The 25221-nt window shown below is 44.2% G+C and overlaps 1 protein-coding gene across 1 annotated transcript in view; it reads right to left on the reverse strand.

Annotated features, from left to right (window-relative positions):
* The window catches only part of LTBP2 (latent transforming growth factor beta binding protein 2), a 133732-nt gene that overhangs the window by 63973 nt on the left and 44538 nt on the right, over window positions 1–25221 (reverse strand). The window contains exons 4-8 of the mRNA XM_083609362.1: window positions 19108–19295; window positions 16101–16271; window positions 14464–14658; window positions 13118–13398; window positions 10251–10353 (exon numbers count right to left, since the gene is read on the reverse strand). Coding sequence (XP_083465488.1) covers window positions 10251–10353; window positions 13118–13398; window positions 14464–14658; window positions 16101–16271; window positions 19108–19295 — 938 coding nt within the window. The remainder of the gene's footprint in view (window positions 1–10250; window positions 10354–13117; window positions 13399–14463; window positions 14659–16100; window positions 16272–19107; window positions 19296–25221) is intronic.

Below are 25221 nucleotides of genomic sequence, written 5' to 3' on the forward strand. Positions count from 1 at the left end.
TATGCAATCATGCTACAAATCATGCTCACAGTATGAGATGGTGCCACTGTAATATAAACCAAAGTGTGCTTGCCACTCCATGCTTTGAATTGGTTTTGCTTCTAGTAACCCCCCCCCCCCCCGAGGAGCTAGACAGTGCTAGAGAGGCCTGAGTCTCGAACTCCCATCCAGAAGTGCCACAAACCACTGCTGCTTGCACGATTTGTGACACTGATCTATGCCACAAATTAGACACCTATAATCTAGACCACCATTCAAACACAACCTCAGCTACTGAAGCATCTCCTTCCATACGTATGAAGTCACCATTTAGTCAATGGTGGTCCAAAAAGAGTGAAGTCATTAAAACCAAAAGCCAGGTTTGAAGGAGAATTGCAGCTGACCTTCTCATTCCCTTCATTCCAAATAATCTGATCCTGCGGCTCTGGATTCCTGGACTTGGATGTGATATAAGGAAGGAGAACAAAGTCACTTCAAGCAAACAGGTCAGATGTTCTGACTAAGCACAGCCAGTGACTGCATCTGTAGAGGCAGCCAGAAAGGATTAGGACTTCTCAACTGTGTGTGTGTGAGTGTTTATAATTCTCTCCAGAAAGAGGAAATGTGGCTTAGACTAACAGGCATCTGAGAGATCCTTCCTCGGGGGAAAGTGGGATATCAGCCCTGCCTGAAGACTTGGCTGAAGGTTAAAATGATGTAACCTGTAAGCCTTACTTTACTGCCAGATCTGCAAACAGTAGGCCTTGTTTCAAGCACCAGAACTCTGCAGGTGGCTAAAGCCAGGGCCTCCACCTACTGCCGGGACAGGAACCTATTTCCCTAGTGTCCATTCAGTGCCATGTCAGTCTCTGTTATGTCTACAAGAAAACAACGATCCCAAGCTGAGAGAAGGGGAAAGATTTGTCATTTTATTGGGAGATTAGACGCAATTAGAAGCCTAGAAACACGGGAGAAAGTACACCATTCAGAGTCTTAAACTTGAGACTCCTGTGGTCATAGCAACGCATCGCATGAGCTCCACAAAGGCATTCATAAAAGATGAACAAAAATGAAGAAAAGATAATTCACTGGATAGGTAGTCCATTGTGCTGGCTTTCAAGCTGTGGAAAAGATTTCATTTCCATATATTTCATATGCTGCATCAGTGGATAAACAAAATAACAACAGCATCGCTTACAAATACAAATGGAGGTTTGGCAGGCGCCTTCATTATACACCTATAGGCGCCAGGTGAAAACGTTCCTCTTCACCCAGGCCTTTGGCCGGTTGGCATCAGATGCCCTTTTAAATGTGTTGCTGGAGGGGGGAATTATTGGTTTGTTTTTGTCCTTATTTTTATTATGTATTATTGTAAATTTACGGTATGTTGTGAACTGCCCTGAGATCCACGGATGAAGGGCGGTATACAAATTTAATACAGAATACATTTATAAGCAATAAACAAATAAACTCATCTCCTACAGTCTGGAATTAATTTGTACCCTGAAAAGACTTCCTGTGGCTTTTTCTTTCTGATAGCAATTCTCCACCCCTTTCGTTGCTTTGAGTCGTTGTGGTTATGATTATGATTATGATTATTACTACAACTACAACTACTACTATTATTTCAAAAAGAACAAAACTGGCATCTTGATTATTTCAGATAACTAATGAAACTGTATCATCCAGTCACATTGTACTTTTTCATCCTTATTCTCTGCCTTGCAGCAGTAACTGCACTAAAGGTTCTGCATCTAAACCAGGGACCCATTGTGTAACTCATGCATGAAGAAACCTGACAGAGAAATGGCAAAAAATGTGCAGGCAGGAACAGTATCTCAACTTATAAACAGTGTCGCAGGTCTATGCTACCACCAGGCTTCTCAGTTTTAAGACAGTGTTCCAAACGTTGGACCACTTGACTTTCTAAGTTGGACAAAATAAGATATTTTGATTGCAGAGGCTTGAATCCTAAGACAACTTAGAGAAGTTCACAGGAAAAGTTTCCAATGCTCTCCTTTACCTGACCTGCCCCCCAAACCAACCTGTGCTCCACAAAGAGCCTCTCCACAGGGTCAAGGGGATAGATAGGGCTTGGGACGGTAAGAGGGAAAGGAAGACTATCCCAAAGCTAGACAAAATTTGGGGGATTCCCACCTCCTCAAGCAACTCCTGTGTCCCACTGTGTTGTTCAGGAGGGACTCCTGACTTTCCATGGAGGCTTTTTCAGGAGGGTACAGAGAGGAGGAATTGTGGACAGGAAACTTTCCACCTGTGAACTTCCTAAAATTAACTTATTTTAGGATACATGCCAGAGTAAAGGATATTCACTTGGGAGTACATGGCAGGCTATGGACTAATATACAGTTGGATTTTTTGCAGCACCTTCAGTTCAAGAAAAAGCTTTGGCCAGGGGCGGGTAATCACGGTTTCTGTGTAAACTCTAAATTGGGCGTAAGAATCCTGCCCTAGCCAACTTCCAAGGTATTTAAAATGTGGCACGTGTACATGCCACTCCTCAGGAGCCCTCGGGGTGCCAAGCTCTCAATTAGAGGAACTTGTTTGCAGATAATGCTTGGAACTGGCCACACACTTTGATGCGCTCTCTTCTAGGCTACATGTCTGCTCCAGTGCTCCAAGCATGCCTTACATCAGTGCAGGCAGCTGCATATGAAAGAGGGCGGCCTGAGGGCTAACAGAAGCCAGAATGGAGTCACTGCTATGAATGATTAGCTACAAAACGCCAAGCTGACTTGCTGAGCTGCATGTCGAAGTAGCTGCGTAGAAATCGGCTTTAAGAGTCACAGTTAATCTCTGCAGGGGGCCCAGCATGGCTGCTTGGGGGGCTGTGAGCCACTGCTGACAGGAAGGTGATGGAACCAAGCCAGAAAACAGTGAACTGCCTATATGACAAACAGGAGCGACGGCAGGTTCCAACAAGAAGGAAAGATATTATTACTTGGAGAATAAGCACATGGAGTAGATGATGCAAAGGAACTAAGCTGCTCAATGAGACTGTGCAACAGTGAGGAGGAAAGCGGCGGATAAGAAAGCCGTTCATGATTCGTAGGAACAAAGGAAGGGGCTAGTGTAAAATGCTGACTTCTGAGATAGATGGTATTCAACATTCAGCCTAGTGTAATTTAATCTCGGTTAACATGAGTGTCTCTGAAGAAGTGTAACTGTGAACAAAGCAGGCCTAGCATCAGAACATGGCATTTTGGGTAGCTGCTGGGTCCCAGCACCACAATAGGACCTCCCAGTGCACTGACACTGGCCCTGAGCCATGACACCTGCCTTCCCAGGTGGTTGGGCCAGCGAGTTGCCATTTGAACTGCACACAATACTGCTGGTGTCACTCCAGGGCCATATGACAAAGCCATATGAGAGCCACAAGTGTGTGTAGGGGGGATACCATTTCCCATTTAATTTCCCACAATGCCCCAGGGTGATGCTACATCAGGGGCACTGGGAGAAAACAAAATGGTAGTGCTGTTCCCTACCATGTCCACCAAGTGCAGGGAGCATTTGCCAAGGTCTCCCTCAAACTTAGGTCCAGTCCTGGACCGAATACCTTTCCTGCGATGTTTTATTTGGCTGTGACTCCCCTTAGCACATTACAGTCATACCTTGGGTTACAGACGCTTCAGGTTTCATTTTTTCAGGTTACAGACGCACCGAAACCCGGAAGTACCGGAACGGGTTACTTCCGTGTTTCGGCGGTCGCGCATGCACAGAAGTGCTAAATCGTGCTTTGCGCATGCGCAGAAGCGCTGAATTGCAACCTGCACATGCACAGACGTGCCGCTGCGGGTTGCAAACGCTGCGAGTTGTGAACGTGCATCCTACATGGATCACATTCACAACCCGAGCGTCTACCCACTCCCAATGTAATGGGAGTGGGTAAGGCAGCCTTCTTGCTGAGGGATATACATTCTTGCTTTGCATGCCTTTTTCTTAAGTGAGGTTGTGTTTGTCTTCTTTAACATACCTGGTTGCAATGATTTAGCACTATAAAGCAGGAACATAAGAACAGACTGTTGGATCAGGCCAATGGTGCATCTGGTCCAGCATTCTGTTGTCTCAGTGGCCAGCCAGATGCCTGGGGAAAACCCGGAAGCAGGACCTGAGTATCAAGAGCACTTTCGCCTACTGTGGTTTCCAGCAATTGGTATTCAGAAGCACTGCTGCCTCCATCTGCAGAGTAGGGGCATAGCCATCATGGATGGTAGCCATTGAGTTTGTCTAATCTTCTTTTAAAGTCATCCAAGCTGGTGGCAATCACTGCCTCCTCCTGCAGCTCATGAAGAGACAGGAAACAAGGACAACATATGCAAAATAGCAGCACAACAATTAAAAAGACCGGCCACTGAAACATCTTAGCTGCTGGAGCAGGAATATTAAATTACTGAGAAAGAAGAGAGATATTAGTTATGAGATTTAAATGTAATAGTGAAAGTAAGAAATGTATATTAAGTGAAAAGATTGGAAATTTTTCAGATGTGATTGATGGAAGTCAAAAAATTGTGTAAGATATAAAAGTATGTTTAATAATTATTGAAAATGATAAGTTAAAAAACACACACACACACACACACACATATATATATATATATATATGAGGAATATTAAATTACTAACATTAAAACATAAGAAGCCATGAGAGCATTGAAAGACGAAACAAAATCAGAAGAGCAGTATTAAAATTGCTTCCTGAAAGTGCCAAGATTGCTTTGAGTCTATTTGCTTCAACCAGGGGTTAGAATTAAGTAAAGCGTCCAAAAAAAGAAAAAGAAAAAAAGTCGAAAATACCCACTTCTGGGTTTCCTGCTCATTGTAGTATGTGAGTGCAAGTATTTGCTCTGCAAATTCAGTTTGCTTGCTGTGAGAGGAGTGAGTTTGGAGGGAGAGTCACCTGGGCAGTTAGTTAGCCATCCAGCTGAACACCTAAGTGGAGACCGCTGAGCCCAAGCAAGCTGCATTCCTTCTTAATAAGCTGCAGCTTTAAATTCACAGCAGGCCTAAAATGGCTTGGATGCCCAGGGGCTTCAAACAGGGTAAACTGCATGGAAGTCTGAAGAAAGAGAGGCTTGGAATGGATGCCCTTTTAGTCTTTCTCAACAATATGATTCTATCATGGGATATAGATTTCTGATCATACAAATTCAAGGGCACTTAAAAAAATAAAGCCCCCAACAGCTTTGGTGTCTGGGATAGATTTCCATTCAAGCAATTCCACTGAATCTATTTAAGCAATTAAAATTGCTTGGTTACCCTCCTATGCACTGCAGAACAATTAGCAGAGCACTTCCAGCTGCACTCCGCTAGCAAAGAGTCGTGAGCTAACAGAAAGTTGAAACAAAAAGTATGCATTCAACAAAGACAATGCACTGGCCCTTTTCAAGTAAGTAGAGTCTCTATTCTAAATCTTTGGGGACCGCTCCAGAGAGAGAGAGATGAGTAACTCATGCTGAAATTCCACAGGATGAAAAGACTCACAGAAATGCACGCTTAATGAAAAGCACTACATAAATTCCATTTCCATAGAATCAACTCCCTTTTTCCATTTAAAAATTGCCCCACAGCACACTCAGCGGGAGTTGAGCAGCCTCTGGGGTGCTATGGAGCCACTCTGCTTGGCAAAGTTATTTTCATAGACTTCATTAGCTGTTTGCAATATTTTATCTGAGTCATCTTTTCATCATTATCCCAGTGAGGATGGGCAAGGATTTGGTTTGAACAATGTTTTTCCATTCTAGTTCAAGAAATGCTGTGCAGCTTGTAACATCGTTCAGCGTCTCTCAGTGACTCTGGGTTAATCTGGGAGATCTGCCACCTATTTGCCAACCCTTGGCTGACTCAGTGGGAGGTCCATTGAGGGAATGCGTTGAATACCATACTCAACACGACCCATCGCAACTTCCCAACACACGTTTTCTCTCATTAGAACAAAAACAACAACAAAAAAAGCTTTTTTAAAATGTGAGAAATGTGACATATGTGAGTTGTTCGTTCTAAAAGGAATCGAGGCAATGAAAGTACAGAGCTGGTTGGGCTACACAGCAGCAGCTGGGGGAATGCACAGGTGTATGAGTATCAGCAGCGGGAGTGAGGAGCAGGTCAGCAATAAAACAACCAGTGTCAGTGAAGTTAACTCTATATTCAAAAAAACCAAAAGAGTGCAGGCATAGGCATAGGGTCGCCATATTTCAAAATGTAAAACCCAGGACACCTCGAAAAATGTTGAGCTTTTTTTCCCGATCCAGGACAAAGCACCGCCTTTTAAAAATTCTCCCCAGATGTCAATTCCACAACTCTTCCCAGTAGGTCTTGCCCCAGTGAGGTAGTTGCAAGAGCTGAAGCCATTTCCCACTGCTCTCTAAGGCTCCTCCCCTGGGTCCTTCCCCAGCAACCTGTGGCTCCTTTGCCTAGTCTCTCTTTGCTCTGCCCTCTTCGTTCCTCTCTGTGTTCTGGGAGACCAACAGGAAGGAACCTGATTACAGCAGGAGGGAGAGACTCCAGGCCCCCTCCTCACCAGTCTCTGCTTCTGCCTCTGCTTCTGGACTGCTCTCTGCCACCACCTCTTCTTGCTCACTAAACCTTGTTACCTCTTCAGCTTCTGACACCACCTCCTTCCAGTCCGCTCCCTCTGCCCACTCATCATCGTCCCACAACCAATCCCCTGGGTTCTGAGCTTTCTTCCCTTGGGGGTTCCCCAGCTGATGCCTCCCACCATTCCAGTGTGGAGTAGTGGTTAAGAGCGGTAGACTCGTAATCTGGTGAACTGGGTTCGCGTCTCCGCTCCTCCACATGCAGCTGCTGGGTGACCTTGGGCTAGTCACACTTCTCTGAAGTCTCTCAGCCCCACTCACCCCACAGAGTGTTTGTTGTGGGGGAGGAAGGGAAAGGAGATTTTTAGCTGCTTTGAGACTCCTCCAGGAAGTGATAAAGCGGGATATCAAATCCAAACTCTTCTTCTTCTTCTTCTTCTTGGCATCCAGCCAATCCATGACATTGAGTTCATTCTCTCCCTCTTCTTCCCTCCCCCCCCTCTCTCTCTCTCACACACAAGAATGGATGAATGGGCAGAGTTGAACCCTTCCATAGCACTCCAAGAAGCCAGACCTGGACTGCAATCTGACACATCTGTAAGCAAAGATGATTTATTCCAGCCCATGACTTACAGCTACCCAGCCATGCAATTTCTAAGTGCTGAATGCATGGTTCAGCTTACTACATCTCAAGGCAACCAGTTAAAAGACTATGGCCACAAGTGCCATAAGCCCATCCATGCTGAGTTTGATACACTGCATCAGCTGTTGCATAACTGGTTCAGTCCATGGCAGCACAGATGAAAGTCAGCTGGGCTAACAGAAATCACGGCTGCCATGAGAGAGAATTTGTGTGAAAAGCTTCTGACAGTCCTGCAAACCTAAAGCTGGCATCGAGTTCATTGTGCAAGGAGATATGGATTTCCTTTATCCAGCAAGTCTTAGAAAGGATAAAGATGAACTCAAGAGTAGACCCTGGACAGGTTCCTTTGACAAACACCAAAGCAAGCTAAATGTGTCCCAGATGGAAAGAACCTGTGATGCAAACACAGGTTGGCCACTTCCAGTCTTACAGCGACTACTTCTTTGATCACCTGAGATTGCCCTTTCTGATATAATAATCCCTCCTTGAGGCTGTGGGCTGATTTTCACATGTCCCACTAGGGAGCAGCTCATTAACAGACTGAAGCTTGATTTTGACTTGTGGAATGCAAGGGCCATTTTGGGGCCTTTCTGCACAATCAGTTATGGAGCCCTAAATGTGTTTGTTACTAATTTCTTCCCCACAGTTAAATTCCCGCCCGCCCCCTCCCCCCAAAAAATTGCACATCTGTTTTGGTGCTGGTGTTTTTATTTTTACTTTATTTATTTTGCACCTGGGAAAATGAAATATTTCCCTAACATAGTTTGTTTGTTTGTTTATTTAAACAGATTTTATATACTTGTATGTACATAGCTTTAATTCTATCCATGTTTAATTCTATTTTAATGATAGATTTTTCAATGTTTTTAGTGGTCTTCTTTTTTACCTGTAAACCACCTTGAATTCCATCAGGAAAAAGGGTGGAGTATAAATAAATAAATAAATAAATAAATAAATAAATAAATAATAGTTGTTGTTGTTGTTGTTAGGACTGCTGTGTGGAATATGTCTATGTGAATGGCATACCTGGATATTTTTGTGTGAAATAATTAGTGGGTTACCTTTGATGGTGACACAGAAACATTGGAGTAGCTGCCAGGACCGCATAACACTGGTTCTAAAAATCTAGATTCAGGTAGGTAGCCATGTTGGTAAGATGCAGTCGAAATAAATTTAAAAATTGTCCAGTAGCACCTTAAAGACCTACTAAGTTTGCATGTACACAAAAGCTTATACTCAGAACAAACTTAGTTGGTCTCTGAGGTGCTGCTGGACATTTATTTTATTGTATTTTATTCCTAAAAATCTACATTGGCTCCCCAGGACAAGCACAGTTCAAAGTGTTGGTGCTGACCTTTAAAGCCTTAAACAGCCTTGGCCCTGTATAACTGAAAGAGCATCTTCACCCCCATCATTCAGCCTGGACACTGAGGTCCAGTTCTGAGGGCCTTCTGGTGGTTCCCTCACTGCAAGAAGTGAAGTTACAGGGAACCAGGCAGAGGGCCTTCTTGGTAGTGGCACCTGCTTTGTGGAACACCCTCCCATCAGATGCCAAAGAGATAAACAACCACACAACTTTCCAAAGACATCTAAAGGCAGCCCTGTATTGGGAAGTTTTTAATTTTTTGATGTTTTGCTATATTTTTATCATGTTGGAAGCCATCCAGAGTGGCTGGTGCACCAAGTAAGTAAGTAAATATAATAATAATAATAATAATAATAATAATAATAATAATAATAATAATAATATAATTGCTATAGCCTCAAGCCTGACACACATAAATCAAGACAATGCCATGTTCACTTTCATCATAGCAGTTTGATCCTTCTCTTACTTGATTGATTAAGATTACTTATATGCCACTTTTCCATCACCAGTTGTGCCCAAAGTGGCTTATAATAAACATTCAAAACATCATAATACAAATATATGAAATAGAGAGCATGTCAACAAATTAAAAAATGGCAAAATAAACAATTTAACAAACATAGAATAAATACAATATTACTAAAAAAAAAAAAAAAGCAATATAGGTTTAAGTATATAAATACAAAGCAGAACAAGAGCTAATTGTCAATTACTTCTCAGCACATGCTACCCACGGGGTGGGGGCAAGGGAACCTGATGACAGTAATCCTGCCAGAGTGTCTAATTAAAGGGGAACTTGTCACAAATTCAAGTATTTATTTTAAAAACTGATAAGAAAAAAATATTTAAAACCAGGCACTAAACTTTGCCCCTTCCCTACCTACACAGCCCTGGCATACCCAATAGTGTGGGCAATTCAGCATGCAGATTCCAGGAGAAGTGCAATAAATGGGTAGACCTAGCAGCCACCACTCTGGAAGAACTCTAAGTCAGTCTCCCTCTTCTTTCACTAGGCCTTTCCAGTGCACACCAAGAAATAAGCCAATGGAAGTGCCATGCTCCTTTCAGAATAACCTCTACCTTTGTTCTGCATCAATCTCTTTGGGTACTGGGAAAAGAAAATGCAGAACTGGATTTGTATGCCCCTGGAATGGACTCTAGATTCAACCCTGCCAATTGTTTGATGTAGTGTTATTTCCAGAGCCCCTGCCAAGTCTTCATCTAAAGCAGGCCTGTAAGTCTGTAAGGCTGAGTATGCAACCTCACCAGCCAATATGCAGGCATACCTCCTAAAATGACGGGCACTGTTTTCCAGTTTTCTCCTGCCTAATTTCTCTGACATGGAACAAACATCAGACTGCCCTTGGGTTTTACAGATCTGGTATATAAGCAGACCACAAAGTTCTGAGCCAGCAACCGCGTCAAACCAATTCCTGCTGGCACCTAAACTGACACTGCGGCCAAGTAATCACCCCTGAGAAGACCATATTACATGCTTTCTCCTGCCCAAGTGCATTCAGGATCATGTCCAGGAAGAAACAGTGTCTCTGAAACAAGGGGACATGCCTTGTGCTACTTCCCAGTTCCAAATGGGTCAGTCCAAATGGATCAGTAACAACCCAGTTTATGTTCAGCCTCATGCCCTGCATTGGCCCTACAAGACTTGTAGATGGCAATGCAAATGATTTCTCCCTTAGATAGCACTTACCTGGTTTCGATGGGCATGGAATGCATCTGCTGACCCCCCAAAAGGCCCCCACACTGCCACAACAATCCTCATAGCTGGCCAGACCAGGCAGTGGGTCAGCACACTAGAAAGAGAAATGGGGAAAAAAGAGATAGCATCAGAATCCTGTGCTATTTGTACTTTGGAAGGAAGGCCATGTTAAGCCCTATGCCCAATCTTTCAATCCATTCTTTCAGGGGCACCACACTGGAGACCACAGCTAAAGGTGCCAAGATGCCAGTGATGGGAAGGAGAAGTACAGGCCTGCCTTTCTGTGAAAGAGTAGGGGTTAGGTATGAATAAATCTGTCAGTGTTGGTTTCTCTCGGTTTCTACGGTACTTTTTCCATTCTTTAAGTTCCGTTCCACATCACTTAATGGGTTTAAAAAAAAAAAAGACCACATAAAAATTATATGCATTTCCAAGAAAATTTCTCCTAACAAATGCATTTTTGTTTAATGTATACATTTTTTCCTCATGCTGAGCATTTTGCATGTTATTTTCACTAATATGACATTTTATCTGTGCCCTTTCCCCTAACACAGACATTTTTGGGTTAGAGAACTACATTGCAAAATTCAGAGCAGAGTAAATGTTGAAGCATAGCTGTTCCTTCCCTTTGTGTTAAGGAGTTTCGCAGTGAAATGCAAACCAAACAAACTTCTCCTCCATCTCTAACAATGGTGCTTGCATTATTCTTAGGCGTCATTACAGGCACCCATGCTCCCTGCAGGGCCAGAGGTGTATTTTAAGACAGTAAACAGTCTCGCAGACAGGAAAACGAGAGCCTGCCTGTATCTTTGGCTCTTGGAAAGCCAGGGTATTAGTATTAGATACAAGGTATTACTGTTATGTTTGAGCAGCAGAGCATGACCCAGAGATAATATCACCAAGCAAAGCCTTTGGATAAAACAAATGCCTTTTCACAGACGTACATCTATTAACTCGCGGGATGGGTAGACAATTCCAGACCTTGTGGGGACATTTGTGGTGAGGCGTTTTCATTTACTTAATGAGTATTTTCCCCCCTCCTAACAAGGCCCTCTGGATTACAGTCTCCCCCATTAGAGCTGAATTGTCGTAGTCCACAGGCCAAATCTGGCACTCATCCATCACCAAAATGGCCATGTGCCCAGCACTCACATTCCAATAAGTGTGGCTTCAGACTGAAACGGAAGAGACAAATGCTTCCTGCCCAGGCTCCTAGCCATCACCTAGTCTGCTCCACTGCGGACCCTGCTCCAGTGGAACGAAACAAGAGAAGAACAAGGTAGTTTCCTCACTCCCACCCCCTGAAGTTACCTATAGAACACTACCTGAGATGAAGTAAGTCCTAAATGTCTCTCCGCCTTTCACTAAATCCACCAGTCAGCACTTGGGGGAACAAATAAGTACTTAAGAAAAACAGCGACTGCATGGATCATTTAATCTCATAAAGTGGAATTGGGATTTTCCAACCCTATTATTATAGGCAAAATGTTTCATACCAAATTTTCAGAATGAATCCATGTAGAATTGCTTGGCTGAGAAGACCTAGTACTAGGAATCAGGATGGAGCCGAGTCTGACTAATGTCAAAATTGATTGCCTTGGGCATGGATCCCAAATGACACAGACTGTCCCCTGAAAATCTGGGTTAAAAATGCAATGTAGCAATCTAAAAAATACACACAAGCATTATTCTGAACTCTTGTATAATTCCACAGAATCTCTGAAACAAGAAAGAAGGAAGTGAAGTGAAGTGAAGTGAAGGGAAGGGAAGGGAGGAAGGAAGGAAGGAAGGAAGGAAGGAAGGAAGGAAGGAAGGAAGGAAGGAAAAGAGCAGGGCTAGATTGCACCACTCATGTGAATTTTCTTTCCCTAGAAGCTTCAAGGGAAATGAATTTTAATCAATAACAAGCATTTGTTTATTGTGAGAAGAGTTTCCATATATATTCATTTCCTACTAAAATCGTAACTAGCTATAAAAAGAGTGTCCTTTGGACCCAGATTGTTTGAGTGTATGTGTGTGAGGAAAAACAGACCGTAAAAAGGCTGGAACAAAAAGTCTCAGAACAACTTATGGTCAAGGTAGCATCAGTTGATCAGCACTTCTATTGACTCACAGGACTAGATGTGCTCTTTGAAGATGTGCAAAGTGCTTCAGACCACAGGCTCAGCTGCCTCCTTTGTGAGGAAGAGTTTCTGGGGGAAGGAAAAAGCGCTACCTACAGAATTGAATGAACCCTGCCTGGCATTTTTTGTTTGACTTTCTAGAGCATTTGTAGGCTCAGTGGCGTAGCGTGGGGGGTGCAGGGGGGGCGGACCGCACCGGGCGCAACATCTGGGCTTAGGGCAAATCAATGGGTTAGGGGGCGCAAATCCACGGGTTAGGGGGCGCAAATCCACGGGTTAGGGGGCGTAAATTACTTGCCTTGCCCCGGGTGCTGACAACCCACGCTACGCCACTGTGTAGGCTGAGGTAATTTTAAAAATAATTGTACATTCTCCCTGGTGGACCAAAATGCCTGAATCATTGTCCTTGATCTTTTAAATGTTTGTAGCTGCATCTGTTTCATCATTTTTGCCTGCTTTTATTCATTAGTTTTCCGCCACTGCTTCTTTTGCTTGATGATAATTTTTGCATTTTTTTATTTTTTTATTGCATCCAACATTACCTTATGACGTTACCTTGGATTTTTCAAGAGAAGGTGGGATACAAATGTTTTCAGTAAATAAAATAAAATAATACAAAATGACATTTCATGCGCATGCTCAGGGTTCACACACACTGCATCCATTAATCTCACATTCCATAACCTACACTCCAAGTGTGCGAACAAAATTTAGTTAAGACAGAATAGCTCTGACCTTTCCATGCACTGACTCCATGTAACACTTTCCCACTAGGTCCTGAGGCCTCTGCTGCTGATGTCTCTCTGTGACAATGTTGTTGTTGTTGATGGTGATGGTGGTGGCGTTATCACTGTACTGGTGGGAACCCAATGGAAACTGAGATATCAACACAGCTTCAACACTGTTCTCTTCCGACTGGTCTGCATCACTTTTCACTCGAGCTACCTGATGGATCTGCACAGCAGCTTCTGGAGGGTGGTTGATATGTACGTTCACAAGGGAAGGGTTTCTGGAAGCTGGAAGGAAAGTTTGTCAATGGAAACATGACTTTGCTTCTTGCTCTGCAGCAACCTACAAATTTCTAGAGGGGTTAGTGGATATACTCTGACATTTGCTCCACCTGCAGGACCACACTGGTTCTCAGTACAACCATGAGATTGAAAAGCAGCCATTGCTGTTCATTTATGGCCCAAAATGTACAAACAAGGGAAATAACTTTTGACTTGCCATGAAGCCCAGAGAAAACAACGAAACCTGTGAGTATCAGAATACAGTGGTACCTCTAGTTACAAACTTAATTCGTTCCGGAGGTCCGTTCTTAACCTGAAACTGTTCTTAACTAGAGGCATGCTTTCGCTAATGGGGCCTCTTGCTGCCACTGCATCGCCAGCACACGATTTTTGTTCTCATCCTGGGGCAAAGTTCGCAGCTCAAGGTAACTCTTCCAGGTTAGCGGAGTTTGTAACCTGAAGCATTTGTAACCTGAGGCGTTTGTAAATCGAGGTACCACTGTATGGACAAGAATATTAGCATCATCCATTGGCTTCTTTCTAGGCTATGCGTAGATTATAGCCTACATGAGTGACTTACTATGAATTCTAGACCAGGGGTTTTACCTATGTGAAGGGAGTGCTGCTATTTCTTTATGGGGATTTTAATTAAGAAATTCAGAAACCTCTACTTAGGTCTTCAATTTGTGTGTGTGTGTGTGTATCTATATATCTATATATCTCAACCATATCTAATAATTAATTAGAATACAAAGCAGATACTTGCATGGCAGTAAAAGGTAGTGCTGTCACAAAAGGAGTCCTAAGCACAGGTGCATACCTAAGCCAACATCCTGTATATGTATTTATCTTGAAGCACACACAATTGAGCAGTACTAAGATTGTGAATAGTTAAGCAGAGTTAGGGATGTTTTTGTAGAGAACCATCCCTTCTTCTATAAGGCACTAATCATCTGATAATTATTTTCCCACTTCATGGCAAGAGGAAGGTGGGGGGGAGGCAAAGGCATGCCCAATATAAGCTCCACACACCAGCAGCCTATAAGAAGCAACGAGACCAGTGCTGCTTACCAAGTTGGTTGGATAAAGGAAGTGTGTACATGGAATGTTTCATGGAGTTGCTTGCCAGGCTGTTTGGCACGTCTTTTTTCCTTTCCACTTTCAAAGCTGGTAGGTGGCAGAACTTCCCTGTAGAGTTAGATGGGCACCAGCATTCGTCCCTGCCCACACAGCGTCCCCCATTTAGACAGGGAATCTGGCAGAAATCTGTAAAGAAAGGAAATCTGTAAGTGAAAGCCAGAGATGGAACACAGATGAATGTCCAGAAGCTCACCCTAGCCAGCAAATAGGCCAATACCTGTTCTATCAAGAAGTCTCAGTCACAGAAAGATGTCAAGCTGTCCCAGTTATGAAGGACACCAAGCATGTGAGCTAACTCTACTTCCAAAGATGACTAAGCAACTTTCTGCCTGTCGTGCTTGACGACACTTCTATCTTCAGCCCTACTATTTGTGCCATGGAAGAATGTTACTAACATAGGCCGGATGAGCGTGCAATATGGCCAAGGTAGGTTTCATTTTCCAATTCAACATGTTAAGCCAAAACGGATTGAAACCTCGAATGGGAAGACACCCTAAAATTTAACCACAGGGAGGAAGCATTTGCGTTCTGCTTCTGTGAGAGCCTGTGCAGGGCCATTCCACAGAACTACTAAAGGTAATTGTAAAGGGACCCCTGACCATTCGGTCCAGTTGTGACCGACTCTGGGGTTGCGGCGCTCATCTCGCTTTATTGGCCGAGGGAGCCAGCGTACAGCTTCTGAGTCATGTGGCCAGCATGACTAAGTCGCTTCTGGCGAACCAGAGCAGCGCACGGAAACGCCGTTTACCTTCCCACCGGAGCGGTACCTATTTATCTACTTGCACTTTGACATGCTTTTGAACTGCTAGGTTGGCAGGAGCAGGGACCGAGCAACAGGAGCTCACCCCATCGCGGGGATTCGAACTGCCGACCTTCTGATCGGCAAGTCCTAGGCTCTGTGGTTTAACCCACAGCGCCACGCGCATCCCAGAACTACTAGATAGGGTCAAACTCTAGAGCAGCCCTTCCCCAACCTGGAGCCCTCTAGATGTTTTGTAGCGCTCGTCATCTGGAGCTGATGGGAGTTGCACTCCAAAACATCTGGAGGGCAACAGCTGGGGAATGTTGCTCCAGAGCAATGGTTAGAGGGCTGACCTGTCCAGCTCACTGAAATTTCCTGTGCAATTACAGTTTCAGCAAGATCAGAAGAAAGGCTTCAGCTGCCATAATAATTAGGAACGGCATAAAAGCTTCAGCCAACTCTCCTGGTTTCCACACAAGCGAAAGGAGAGAACAGGAAGAAATTAGGTGTTGGGAGTCAGACCCAAAAGCTAATGCCAATGAAAGCAGAAAATTGGCCCTGACAAGAAGAATTGCAGCAATGCCTGTCTGAGACTCTGACTGAACTGCTGTATTGAGAGGAGGACAAAAGGTAACTGTATTCGACCTCTTGTCTCAAAGAGGGCAGGACCAGTCTCAGGGAAGACTCATTTTCAGGCCAATTGAGCTGTCATCCTCCTCCTGCTCTGAACTCTGCTCCTGCAGTGAATTGCTAGTCTTGTGGATGAAAGCAACAGAGGAAGATAGATAAACCTTGTGAAAGGGGTCAGACATATGGGAAGACTCACAGATACGGAAGCCAGATTTAGGGTCATGGTCATGCCCGCCCTGGCTGTACAGGGTGGTGGTGTCTCCTTTCTCACAGCTGTTGTAGCAGCGGCCATGTCGACAAGTCTGTTTACAGATTGTGGGGGTGAAGATAATCTTTATCTTCCTGATTTTTTCTGTCAGGTTGACACCTGCAAAGAAAAGACAAATGACCATTACAGAGCAGAAAGATGTCTCTGAGCACCTTAGTTTAGCACAGGAGTGAGGGACTTGTGGTCCTCCAGATGCTGGATTCTCACTCCCATCAGCCCAGCCAGCATGGCCAATGGTTCCAGGGATGATGGGACTTGTAGTGGCTTAGGGAATGGATGGAAGAACATAACAAGAGTCTGCTGTACCAGGCCAATGGCCCATGTAATGTAGCATCCTGTTTTCGCAGTGGGCAACAGTAAGGCCTATATTACAGGCCCTGATATTACAAACTCTATAAAAGCAATAAGTACAGACTACTAAAGGGAGAACAGGAGGATTTAGTAGATTACGCAGCGAACCCACAGAATACATTTCAAGGATTTACGTAAATAAAACTAGGGGAAAGGGATAAAATGCATTAACTGAAAGAAGCACGAGGCATTTCTGTATGAGAATGACAATAAATTCTTCCCCCCTTTATTTCTCGGCCCTGTTTTAAGGAAGGAAAGGAGACTGGGAAAGCTACCCTGAAGGGAAATACTTGGATGTAATAATAATAATAATAATCTACAATATTAATGCCTCCCACCAGAACAGAGCACATGGCTGCATTCCAGTCTACTCCGGTCCTACTCCAGCTGAGACGTGGGGAGGGAGAGAGAGACAGCCAGGCCAATTAGTTGAAGTGAAGGTAGAGGAATGTTGGGTAGATCAGTTGGGGTAGAGATGTCAAAGCTGAGGGGGAAAAGCTTGATGCCTCACCTCAAAAAGGATATCGGGGAGCTGGAAAGGGTTCAGATAAGGGCAACCAAAAGGGTGGAGGCAATGGAGCAACGATGAAGAATGAGTACAACATTTGTTTTATTGTATTTTTTAAAAATTAAGGATGTTTTAATACCCCAGTGGATTTGTTGTTATGTATTTTTATTATGCATTGGTTTTATAGTTGTAAGCCGCTTAGAAGCCATTCTGGCATATAAGCAGTATACAAATTAATAAACAACAACAATTGGGGCTTTTTAGTTTGGATAAAAGGCAAGTAAGAGGAGACGATGATAGATGTGTAAAAAATTAGGCATGGTGTGAAGGAAGTGGTGAGAGAAAAGTTTTTCTCCCTCTCTTATAACACGAGAACTCGGGGAACATCCAACAAAGCTGAATGTTGAAAGACTCAGGGCAGACAAAAGACGGTACTTCTTCACTCAGCACATAGTTCCCCCACAAGAAGCAGTGATGGCCCCAAACTTGGATGGATTTAAAAGACAATGAGACACATTCATGAAAGACAATGCTATCAATGGCTAGTACGCATGATAGTTATGTTTCATCTCCACCTGGAGTGCCAGTTCGGGTAGGAAATGGGGGGGAGGGTGTCAACGTACGTGACATAGTGATGTTGCGTCCAGGCATCGTGCATGATGTCATAACATTGTGCATGACGCCCTGATGTCAGATGTGACGCTCATGAAAACTCCTCAGAATTTTATGAATATACACTTCTTTGTATGCAGTTCTGACCAATATACACATTTTTGCAAGTCATTTTCCTAATATAATGTATTTTTGTATGTTATTTTCACCAATGATTTTTAATTTACATACTCCCTTTATATATTCATTTTTGTACATTTTGTTTGATTGGGTGTAGAACTGAACTGCAAAATTTGGAGAAGTGTGAATTTTGAAGGATAACAGTTTTTCAGCTTGCATATTAGTTTGAAAAGTGTGAATTAGGTAGTTTCTTATGAAAATGCAAATTAAATCATCATCATCATCATCATCATCACCATCATCAGCATCATTCTCACCCCCGCTAAATTCTGTGCTGATAGCTAAATTCTGTGCTGATACTTTGGATTATACACCTAATCAGGCCCACAGAAATGAGTGCTTGTGTAAACATCACTCACTGTATTGCTACAGATTGCTAGCACATGTACATGGCTATGGCATTCTCAATTACTATACCCTACCTTAATGGTGGAAGGGACACGGGTGGCGCTGTGGTCTAAACCACAGAGCCTAGGGCTTGCTGATCAGAAGGTCGGTGGTTCGAATCCCTGCAACAGGGTGAGCCCCCGTTGTTTGGTCCCTGCTCCTGCCCACCTAGCAGTTCGAAAGCACATCAAAGTGCAAGTAGATAAATAGGTACCGCTCCGGAGGGAAGGTAAACGGTGTTTCCGTGTGATGCTCTGGTTCGCTAGAAGCAGCTCAGTCATGCTGGCCACATGACCCGGAAGCTGTCTCCGGACAAACGCCAGCTCCCTCAGCCTATAGAGCGAGATGAGCGTGCAACCCCAGAATGGTCTGCGACTGGACCTAACGGTCAGGGGTACCTTTACCCTACCTTAATGGTAAAGGTAAAGGACCCCTGGAAGGTTAAGTCCAGTCAAAAGCGACTATGGGGAGCGGCGCTCATCTCGCTTTCAGGCCGAGGGAGCTGGCGTTTGTCCACAGACAGCTTTCCGAATCATGTGACCAGCATGACTAAACCACTTCTGGCGCAACAGAACACCGTGACAGAAACCAGACCGCACAGAAAGGCTGTTTACCATCCCGCTGCAGCAGTACCTATTTATCTACTTGAATTGGCATGCTTTCAAACTGCTAGGTTGGTAGGAACTGGGACAGAGCAACGGGAGCTCACCCCGTCGCAGGGATTTGAACTGCTGACCTTTTGATCGGCAAGCCCAAGAGGCTCAGTGGTTTAGACCACAGCGCCACCCTCATCCCACTACCTTGATGGACTCCCCACCACCACCACCACCCACACTGCATGAAGCCTGTGCTTAGAAACATTTGTCAAAGAAAGCTGGCTCATTCTTTAGACCTTACCCCCGTGAGGTGACGATGGCTCTTGAAATGCCGTACGTGGCCCAGAACTGCTCTGTTCAAATCCATTCCCATTCGGCAAGGCATTGGATGTGAGCTGATCATTATTGGTGGCTGGATAGCGTCGGACTGTACGAGAGGACCCCGTGTGTAGCTGAGGGGTAGCAACAGAACGACTTTGGCTCTGAGACCTGTTGAAAAGAAAGCAGAGCTAACATCTGTGCTAGATAAAATGATACAAATCTTTCTTTCCCTTTTATTGATTTGCATACCAAATTCGACAAAGAAAGAAGAAAGAGATACAAAAACAAAGAAAAGGAAGGAAGAAAAACTAAGAAAAAAGGTGGAAGAAACGTCCCAATCAGTTCCCATTAAAAATACAATACCCCTGATACATCCATCTTAGGTTAAACATATAAATTGATGTCCAAATGTTGAAACAGCTATCCACATGTAGTTGATAAGAAACACACTCAAATGTAGCTAGGGTGGTACAGTCTTCACACCACTGCATAATAGACGGTGGATGTTTATCCTTCCAGGCTTGTAATATAAGGCGGTGTATACATTACCAGCTTAAAATGCAGCTAAATCAGGCATAGGCAAACTCAGCCCTCCAGATGTTTTGGGACTACAACTCCCATCATCCCTAGCTAACAGGACCAGTGGTCAGGGATGATGGGAACTGTAGTCTCAAAACATCTGGAGGGCCGAGTTTGCCTATGCCAGAGCTAAATTGTTCTTATTCTCAATTGGGATTGAAGCTGGTTTTGGGGAAAATGTATCAATAGGAAATGACAGGATAGATATGGATTTGGGCTAACATTGTGTGCATGCCACTTCCCAAACCAGCCATGGGAATGCCCTGGATGTGTTAACAGGAGTGCGTACCCAGTCTAAGTCTCTTAGCAACCATAAAGGTTCACGAAATCCCCCCTGTTGTCCTTTCATTAATCCCCAAATTACAGGAATATAATTTAAAAGTAAATGGACACCTGCAAATATCAAGGGTTTCACCAATACAAAACTGATATGGACAACAACTTCAGTCCAAAAAAGGAAGCATCATTGGCCATGTCCACATCATATGTCACAGCATTTCCGGCAATACACCTCCAGCTTCTATCTGTGTTCGACATTGCCAGGCATTCTTTCTGACTGCATCAGAGGGAGAGATGAACCTGGAGGCTCCTCTTCATCAGCTCCATTTGGACCAGCTGCTATTTGATTCTCTCAGAACCGTCTCCTCCACTGCCATTACGCAACTTTTTATGTAACATTATGAAAGGGTTGGGATCTGGACATGCATATTTCCCTCTTTTCTTCATATCTACCCCCACCATTCTTTTGACTTGTATCTTTTGGTTTTAAGCCATCATTCAAAATTGTAAGCTGCCTAGCCTCTCACCTTTTCTGAGACACGTAGAAGCAACCAGCTTAAATGGCTTCCAGGATCATTCCAGACTACTTTTTCACAGCTGCCTCCAGAGAATTCAGCCCCTTGTGAATGAATTTAGCCAGTGCTATTTTCCTAGAAACAGAGATGCCAGAACTCACCATGAACACATCCCTCATTCTCTTAGAATGACAATGGCGCCCATCTGAGAGGTGCCAGAACTGAGTTCCGGCAAGTTCCGGCTGAAAAACAGCCCTGAATCTAGCCACCATTCACAAGAATACAAAAAGCTTGTGGGGTAGCAATAATATCTATCTGTCGGGTCCTCTTGAGCTGTGCATAACCATTTTGGCACATCCCCAGTTCAAAGCCACTTCAAGAAGTTTTCCCATAGCTCAAATTTATGTGGGCTCAGAAAACAACAACACCCCAGAAGTCATGCACGCAGTGTGTTAAATGAATTGGCCCTGAGCAAAGGGCCATCACTGCTGTGACTGGGCAAGATGGTAATGTATTTATGATGAAAGTGCTGTTGTTGTCCTGAGCCTCTCATCTTCCTCCAGCCGTGAGTGATCCCACAAAAGCCTACTCATCTTCTGCAAGGGCTGAAGCGCATTCCCATTCCTGCCTCTGGCATTGACAAGGAAAGAGATGTAGCCAGAAAAGAAGCCTGGCCAAGAAAATAAACAGAACACGCAACCCATAAAAGTCATGAAAGAAACTTTTACAGGGAATGAACACCCATGAGTGAATTTGCATTCCCCACCCCCACCCCTGGGTAATTTTATTTATGGGGCCTGGCATTTCGCAGCAGTCAAGCAAACAATAGGCATACACTCCCAGTTCCCAAGGCCACTCTTCAGTGCCCACTTAACACATGCTGGTTGTCACCCCAACAGAGCAAAGCTTGTTTTAACTCAGCGGATTCTAAACCTCTTTCTTTCCTAGGCTTTTCAACCCATTCCACCCTGTTGGCTCCCATTTTCCTTTCAGGGGATCAGTGCCAAGCTTTCCAGACAGCTTTGTTTGTAAGTACCCTGACCCACCCTGTATTTTTCAGCATCCTAAATGAGCCAGGGCAGAGTCAGTACTGAGATCTCCAAAGAAGCCTAAAGTGAGTCAGTGAGATTAAATAGGTCTTATGCGAGACACATAAGCCCCACAAGTTGTATCAGATTCCCTGCACGTTCCTACTTCCACAGCATCTATATACAGCGTGCATTTGCACAATACAGACTCGTACGCATGAGATCCCAGTTTCGATGCAGAGCTTAAAGAAGCTCCAAGAAGCAGGGCTGGGGGGGGGGAGTCCTACCTGAAACCCTGAAGATTTGGATTCAAGGTTTGCTGCTAAATTTAGGGGTTAACTATATCACACTATCGGTTTGAGCAGCATGAGCCAGCTCTTTCGTATACTTGGGGGTGGGTTTGGAGAGAGAGAGCTCATTCTAAAAGAATTCCCACTATGTTAACTTTGGTGGCTCAGTCATTAACTATTATTTGAAATCTGGTCCCCAGCCTGCTTTATCTTGCAACATGAATCTTGTGTACATATTGAAACAAAGGACAATGGATTCGATCCTGAGAGTTGCTAATTGAAGAAGGTTCACAGAGGGCGACTATCTCATCCTCATATTCCCCCACCCAAGAAAGACTCTCTGGAGGGTTGAGGTCCTCTTGAACAGTGTGGGTAGTGCATAGGGAGTTCTTGGAGAAGGGAGAGAATTGCCCTAAGTCAGATACAGGCTGGGACGCAGGTGGCGCTGTGGGTTAAACCACAGAGCCTAGGACTTGCTGATCAGAAGGTTGCGGTTCAAATCCCCGCGACGGGGTGAACTCCCATTACTTGGTCCCTGCTCCTGCCAACCTAGTAGTTAGAAAGCACGTCAAAGTGCAAGTAGGTAAATAGGTACCGCTCCGGCGGGAAGGTAAACGGTGTTTCTGTGCGCTGCTCTGGTTCGCCAGAAGCGGCTTAGTCATGCTGGCCACATGACCCGGAAGCTGTATGCCGGCTCCCTCGGCCAATAAAGCGAGATGAGCGCTGCAACCCCAGAGTCGGTCACGACTGGAGCTAATGGTCAGGGGTCCCTTTACCATTACAGATACAGGCACCTGGTGCAAAACAGAGCTCCATTCACACAAGGTGCTTCTGATTCGGGGTGATTCTCTCTTCCCACTTCAGCCCTCTTTACTGCAGCCTTCACTGTTCAGGATGGTTTTGGGGCCTCTACTAGGGAGACACAAAGCTACAATTCTCAGTTTCTCTTATTTTCTCATTTTTCCAATCTTAAGTTCAGTTTGCCAAATTTCCACATCAGCCTGCAATTTTTTTAAATTAAACATCGTCATGAAAATTCACTAGCATTTTAGTGAGCATTCTTCCTGATACACACACTTTACAAACAATTCCCTTAACATAACATATTTTTGTAAGTTATTTTCACTAATATCTATATATTTATGCACAATGTCTTCTGATACATGGGTTTGTACATGCTGCTGAAGAACTGCATTGCAAAATATGGAGAAATACAAATTTTGAAGGAAAGCCGTGTTTCAGTTTGCGTATTGTTCAGGGAGTGTGCATTGTTGAAAGGAAGTTAATGGTCTAGACTGCTCAGCCACAGCTCTGCGCTCAACAAGGGGCAATCTTTTCCACTTTCCAAATGAGCCATGGCACTATGCGTTCTCCAGGATTTCTCAGCTGCCTTTGCTTCATGGGAATGCTGGTGAAGCCCAAGATGCTTTGAGCATATCAGCTTCATCATCACATCTCTGATCAACATGAAGATAAGTCTGATAAGTCAGGTTTCTGGAATGAACATTCTGATACCCAGGCAGGTACAAATGGGAGTTCTCATAAAACTATTATGAGTACAAAAAGTATCTCCATCTCTGAGCACCAGGCAGGAACATTCTAGCAGTGGCGTAGCATGGGTTGTCAGCACCCGGGGCAAGGCAAGTAATTTGCGCCCCCTAACCCGTGGATTTGCGCCCCCTAACCCGTGGATTTGCGCCCCCTAACCCTAACCCCCAGATGTTGCGCCCGGTGCGGCCGGCACCCCCTGCACCCCCCACGCTACGCCACTGCATTCTAGTGGCTGTTCTATTAGCATTTCATTCAGAATTTTTCAGCTTCTGTTTCATCCACACACTCTCCCATTCAGCTGCACGCAGCCTTCCTTCATCCCTCATTGATGGTTGTTTAACATTCCTGTGGTAACCACAGGAATCACTTTTTTGAAAAACAAAAAATTATACTAGTAAAAAGGCAATAAAAGGGATGCATCACCAGGAACTGAGCTGTCCAGAACAACACGAGTGAGTTGTTATAGTAGAGAAACATGTTCTAAGATTTCATGGAGTTCACCCTAGAGCTCTAAAGGCATGTAAGAATGGAATGGCTGAGCTACCAAACATATGAGTTTTCTCACTGGCAGCACATTTAGTGGAAGAAGTTACACACACACACACACACACACACACACAATATTTTGGTATTCTAAGAAATCACAGTTCTGGCAACAACCTGTGCCATCATGCTTTTCAGACAACTCCCATCAGCCACACACAGCACAACCAATGTTCAGCAATGGTGAGATCTGAAGTACAAAACATCTGGAGGGCATAAGGCTGCCCTAGGCCTTACCACTGAGAAAGGTGAATAACCTAGTAAATAAAAGCTTCTTTAAAAAAGCACATTCTAAATTGGATAAACAGCGGCAAATGAGGCTCAGTGTAAATACCGGTAAGTGTAAAGCGCTGCAAATTCTGGAAGAAAAATCCTAGCTCCACCTACACACCAATGAGACTGAAGAAGTGATAAATCAGGGGAAAGATCTTGGGGTGGTATGTAAACTTATTGTGCAATGGCAATTCTATGCTAGGTACTATTTGGAAAGGGACTGAAAATGAAACAGCTGTTATTTTAACATCACTATACAAATCTATATTGGAATCCCTTTTGGAAAACCCTTTGCAGTTCTTGTTGCTCCATCCTCACAAAGATATTATACAATAGGAAAAGGTGCAAAAAGAAACAAGAAACAAAGTAGTCAGAGGATTACAGCACCTTTCCTATGAGAAATTGCTGGAAGCTTTTGTGACAGTTCTTCCTATGCATTCTATAGACCAGAGGCTCAGCTTATTTACCCAGAGTCAGTAAATCCTTTCAGCTGTACTGGATCTTGCTTTTCCTGGGATCTCAATAGCCTTGATGGTGTTTATCTCTCCTTTCAGATGCCACACCCCATGGCTTCTCCTGAGTTTAGAAAATGCCAGCGAGAAGTCTTGGACATAGTTCTTGGGACAGCATTCCCACAAGGGATTTCAAATACACAGGCCCTGGACCTGGAGTTGTATCCAACTGCTCACTTGCTTGCTGTGTCTTTTTCCAGAGGAAGTCCTTGACCAGCAGCTCACTGTTTAGAATGTTGATTGTTCTGTTCTCTAATGCTGCTCCTGAGTGGCTTCAGCAAATCTCACAAGACCTGGACATTCTATACAGGCACACAGATATAAAGAACTAACTTTGCACAAATGCTCCAACATGAGGCTCAATTCTCCCCACCTGACTTGCAGCTCAGAACGAAGCCCCCTGGATCCAGGTAAGGTCGTTCCCCAGCCCATAATCCTTAGGCAATGGCTGGTGCTGCAATGCAGACCATACATGAGATACACTGGGGTACTTTTACTACCCTGCACTTTTGATAAGGTCAATG

Source organism: Podarcis filfolensis (assembly GCF_964270895.1).
Source record: "Podarcis filfolensis genome assembly, chromosome: 1".
In the NCBI taxonomy this organism is placed as follows: domain Eukaryota; kingdom Metazoa; phylum Chordata; class Lepidosauria; order Squamata; family Lacertidae; genus Podarcis; species Podarcis filfolensis.